The 3701-nt window shown below is 41.1% G+C and overlaps 1 protein-coding gene across 1 annotated transcript; it reads left to right on the top strand.

Moving 5' to 3' along the window:
- Positions 1-1063: 1063 nt before the first annotated feature.
- Positions 1064-2042, top strand: LOC103583171 (myelin transcription factor 1-like protein; the record flags this gene model as incomplete). The annotated part of the gene is given in 2 exon segments (XM_008564563.1): positions 1064-1422; positions 1424-2042. Coding segments are annotated over 2 exon segments (978 nt in total), but the record flags the coding sequence as incomplete, so codon positions are not given.
- Positions 2043-3701: the final 1659 nt, after the last annotated feature.

Here is a 3701-nt window from a genome sequence, read left to right on the forward strand (position 1 = left end):
CCCGCCGAGGGTTCGGATCCCACATACAGACCAGTTACCACTCACTGGCTGAGCGAGGTGCGGGCGCATCACCAAGGGTTGCGATCCCGTTGCCGGTCCCGGTCCGGTATGGGCACGACACTGAGGGTTGCGATCCGTTGCCGGTCACGAAAAAAGACAAAAAGGAAAAAAAAAAAAAAGATTTTCTGGTCTGGCTTTTTAACCATGGAAACAAAGAACAGATGTGAAAATGACATATAGTTAACCAAATCCAACCTGAGGGGGAGGGTCCATTTGAAAGCCCATTTACTACTATCTTTTCACAGTATACGTGAGAGCAGTTATGTAGAATGGTGAAATAAAGGTACAAATTTCAAATATTCTTTGTGTTCAACAATATATGTTTCAGATGAAACATAGGTGTTTTATGCAATTTGCCGTATGGTCTTTTCTAGAGAGTATTTTCTAGATACCTTTTTGAGATTAAGTATGGCACTAATTCACATATTATTTCTATGAGCTCACTGAAATTTTACTGAGGCTCTGAGATGGACAAACGAAGCAACACTGTGTGTCACATTAAGTCCCGAGCCGTGCACACCACAGCTGTGGCGTCCCCATCCTAGTTCTTTACAGACTTTTACCCATCGCTGAACATGTGTTTAAGATTTGGCAACACGTAAAGTTCATGAACTCTTAGAAAGCCTAGTAATTTGGTGGATATAATCAGTACACATCTGGCTGGGATGTAAATAAATAAATTCAGTGAGTCATCCTTAAAATTTAGAAATAATACTAAATCAATATTTTAAAATTATATACACCATATTTACTAATTCATTTTAAGGAATTAAGAAAATTAAGAGTTCACAGCAAATATTTCAAACGGCCTCTTTTTTTTCAGCACAACCGTTTTCTCTATGTCAACACTCTGAACCCAGCTGCGGTGGGACGTGAGGCTCTATTAAGGGTAAACGGAGTTTGACTTGCAGTTAACTTGTATCCGTGCTGTTCCAATTAAACTTCACGTTCTAGCCGCTTGTTTCTTTTCTTTTTTTTTTTGTCTTTTTTGTCTTCTTTGCAGAAGACCATCAAATGGATTGTCACAATGCTCGGATAATGCAGGACACAGAGCAGGATGACAACAATAACAATGAATATGGCAATTATGATGAGCTGGTGGCCAAGTCCTTGCTAAACCTCGGCAAAATTGCTGAGGAGGCAGCCTACAGGGCCAGGACTGAGTCGGAAATGAACAACAATACCTCCAACAGCCTGGAAGACGACAGTGACAAAAATGAAAACTTGGATCAGAAAAGCGAGCTCAGTTTAGACTTAGACAGCAACGTGGTCAGAGAAACAGTGGACTCCCTTAAGCTGCTAGCACAAGGACACAGCGTCGTGCTCTCAGACAACATCAACGACAGAAACTACACAGAGCGTCATGTCACAGCAGGACAGTCGGAGCGTGAACTATGTCATGTTGGGGAAGCCTCTGAACAACGGGCTCGTGGAGAAAAGGGTGGAGGAGAGCGATGAGGAGGTGTGCCTGAGCAGCCTGGAGTGTCTGAGGAACCAGTGCTTCGACCTGGCCAGGAAGCTCAGGGAGACCACCCCACAGGAGCGGAACCCCCAGCAGACCCTGAGAGGGCGCCAGCACGCCAGACCAGAGGACGACTTCCTGGGCAGGACACCGGACAGGAACTACTCAGACATGATGAACCTCATGAGGCTGGAAGAGCAGCTGAGTACCCAGCCCAGAACGTTTTCTAGTTGTGCAAAGGAGGACGGGTGTCACGAGCGAGATGACAAAACTACCTCCGTCAACTCGAACAGGTCCGAAGAGGTGTTTGACATGACCAAGGGGAACCTGACTCTTCTCGAGAAAGCCATCACCCTGGAAACGGAAAGAGCAAAGACCATGCAGGAGAAGATGGCCATGGAAGCGGGGAGGAGGGACAATATGAGATCCTATGAGGACCAGTCTCCAAGGCAGCTTCCCGGGGAGGACAGGAAGCCCAAGTCCGGCGACAGTCATGTCAAAAAGCCATACTATGGTAAAGGTAATATTTCTACCTAATGTAAGTTGCCTCATGAAAGCATGGGCTAGAGTGAAAAGTACTGGTGATAGTCTACAATTAAAGTATGAGTTACACTCAAGTGTATCTCTAATGCACGTTTTTAGAGTTGATTTCAGAATTATATTTTATGATTATATTTCTGAAGAGCAAATAAAATATTTGTCTGAGAAGAAGACAAAGCAGCTCAATGTCACATTACTAGTGCAGATAACCGATAAAATATTTCAGTGGGTAAGTGCACTCCCTGGGAAGACAGATCAAAGCAGCAACACATCATGTGATAGAAAATACTAGGATAAGCCCATGATGTTATAAATGAACCACAATCTATGTTGAGTGTCAAGAGTTTCTGTAACAATTAGCTAATCAGAGATAAAGCACATATTTTATAAACAGGATTGAGTATGTGGCATTGTGATTTATAAAATTATCATCAAATGACACTGATGAAATCAGCCCCAAAGAAAACACCCCTGAGAGAAACTGAGCAGTAACAGAATGACCGATAACATGAGGTTAGGGCAGTGACTGCACGTTCATCGCTCGGGACAGTAAGGCACTGGAAGCCTTTTGCTATGCAAGGCTCAGTGTGGCCTGCAGCTGAGATCAATAGTGATTTATTCAGCATGTCCCTTCCTCCTCACCAACCCCACTCCAGTGTGGAAACTGTTATGGTGCTTTCCTCAAATGCAATTTATTATAAAACACTCAAAACTATCCAATATGATAGTTTTAGCCAAATTTTCTTTTATTGAGGGCACATATTTGTGTATATCTATACATTAAAGTGTATATACATATATATATATACATATATATACTATACATATATAGTAAGTATGTCATATCTATATATGTGCATATATATCCAACCTGAATGACTGGCTCCATCTTTGCAATGACAGTGCCCACTGTCAATACCAGGCAGGTTCTAATTCAGGCTCATGCACAGCCTTGGCATTATCAATACCTTGATCACAAGTTTCTTTTATAACTAAGAAGCAATTTTAAGAATGAAATTGGTGATTCCTTAAATACTTCTACATTAGTACCAAAGAAAATCATTTTTCATTTTTTATTTTATTCTATTTTTATGAATACTTGTACCAAAAAAAAGAAATTTTCTTTTTTTATTTTATTCTATTTTTATGAATACTGAGTTTCCTCATTGTGGATCTGACAATGCAGTTTAAGAATTTGGTTTGAAAATCAGTTGCTGTATAAACTTCAAACGATTGCATTTTTTTCCAGAAAAAACTGCATTTTTTCTAATGTGACATAGGTGTGTATTCTCCTCTCAATGTGTGCACATAACTTCTGTGGCAAGTTGGGCATTGCTATAACCAAATCCAAATTGGAGACAAACCTTAGCCAGAGGCTCAGGGGCTTCTTGGTCTGGCAGTGCTTGGGCGTGAGAGATGTTTGAGGTGCATAGATGAAGACTAGACTGTGGGAAGGTGTAGCATATGACAAAAAGGCTGGATTTTTTTTAGGGGAAATAGGGTCTTTAGCTCAGCAGAGCTTTGGGCATTTTAAAAAGATAGTGCTATCATTGTAAGATATGCCAAAAATTATCCATTAGAAAATTTTAGTTGAATTTCTGAGAATCGTACCGGAGGAGCCAAACATTTTTAGGAAGAA

Source organism: Galeopterus variegatus, unplaced genomic scaffold (assembly GCF_000696425.1).
Source record: "Galeopterus variegatus unplaced genomic scaffold, G_variegatus-3.0.2 Scaffold20209, whole genome shotgun sequence".
In the NCBI taxonomy this organism is placed as follows: domain Eukaryota; kingdom Metazoa; phylum Chordata; class Mammalia; order Dermoptera; family Cynocephalidae; genus Galeopterus; species Galeopterus variegatus.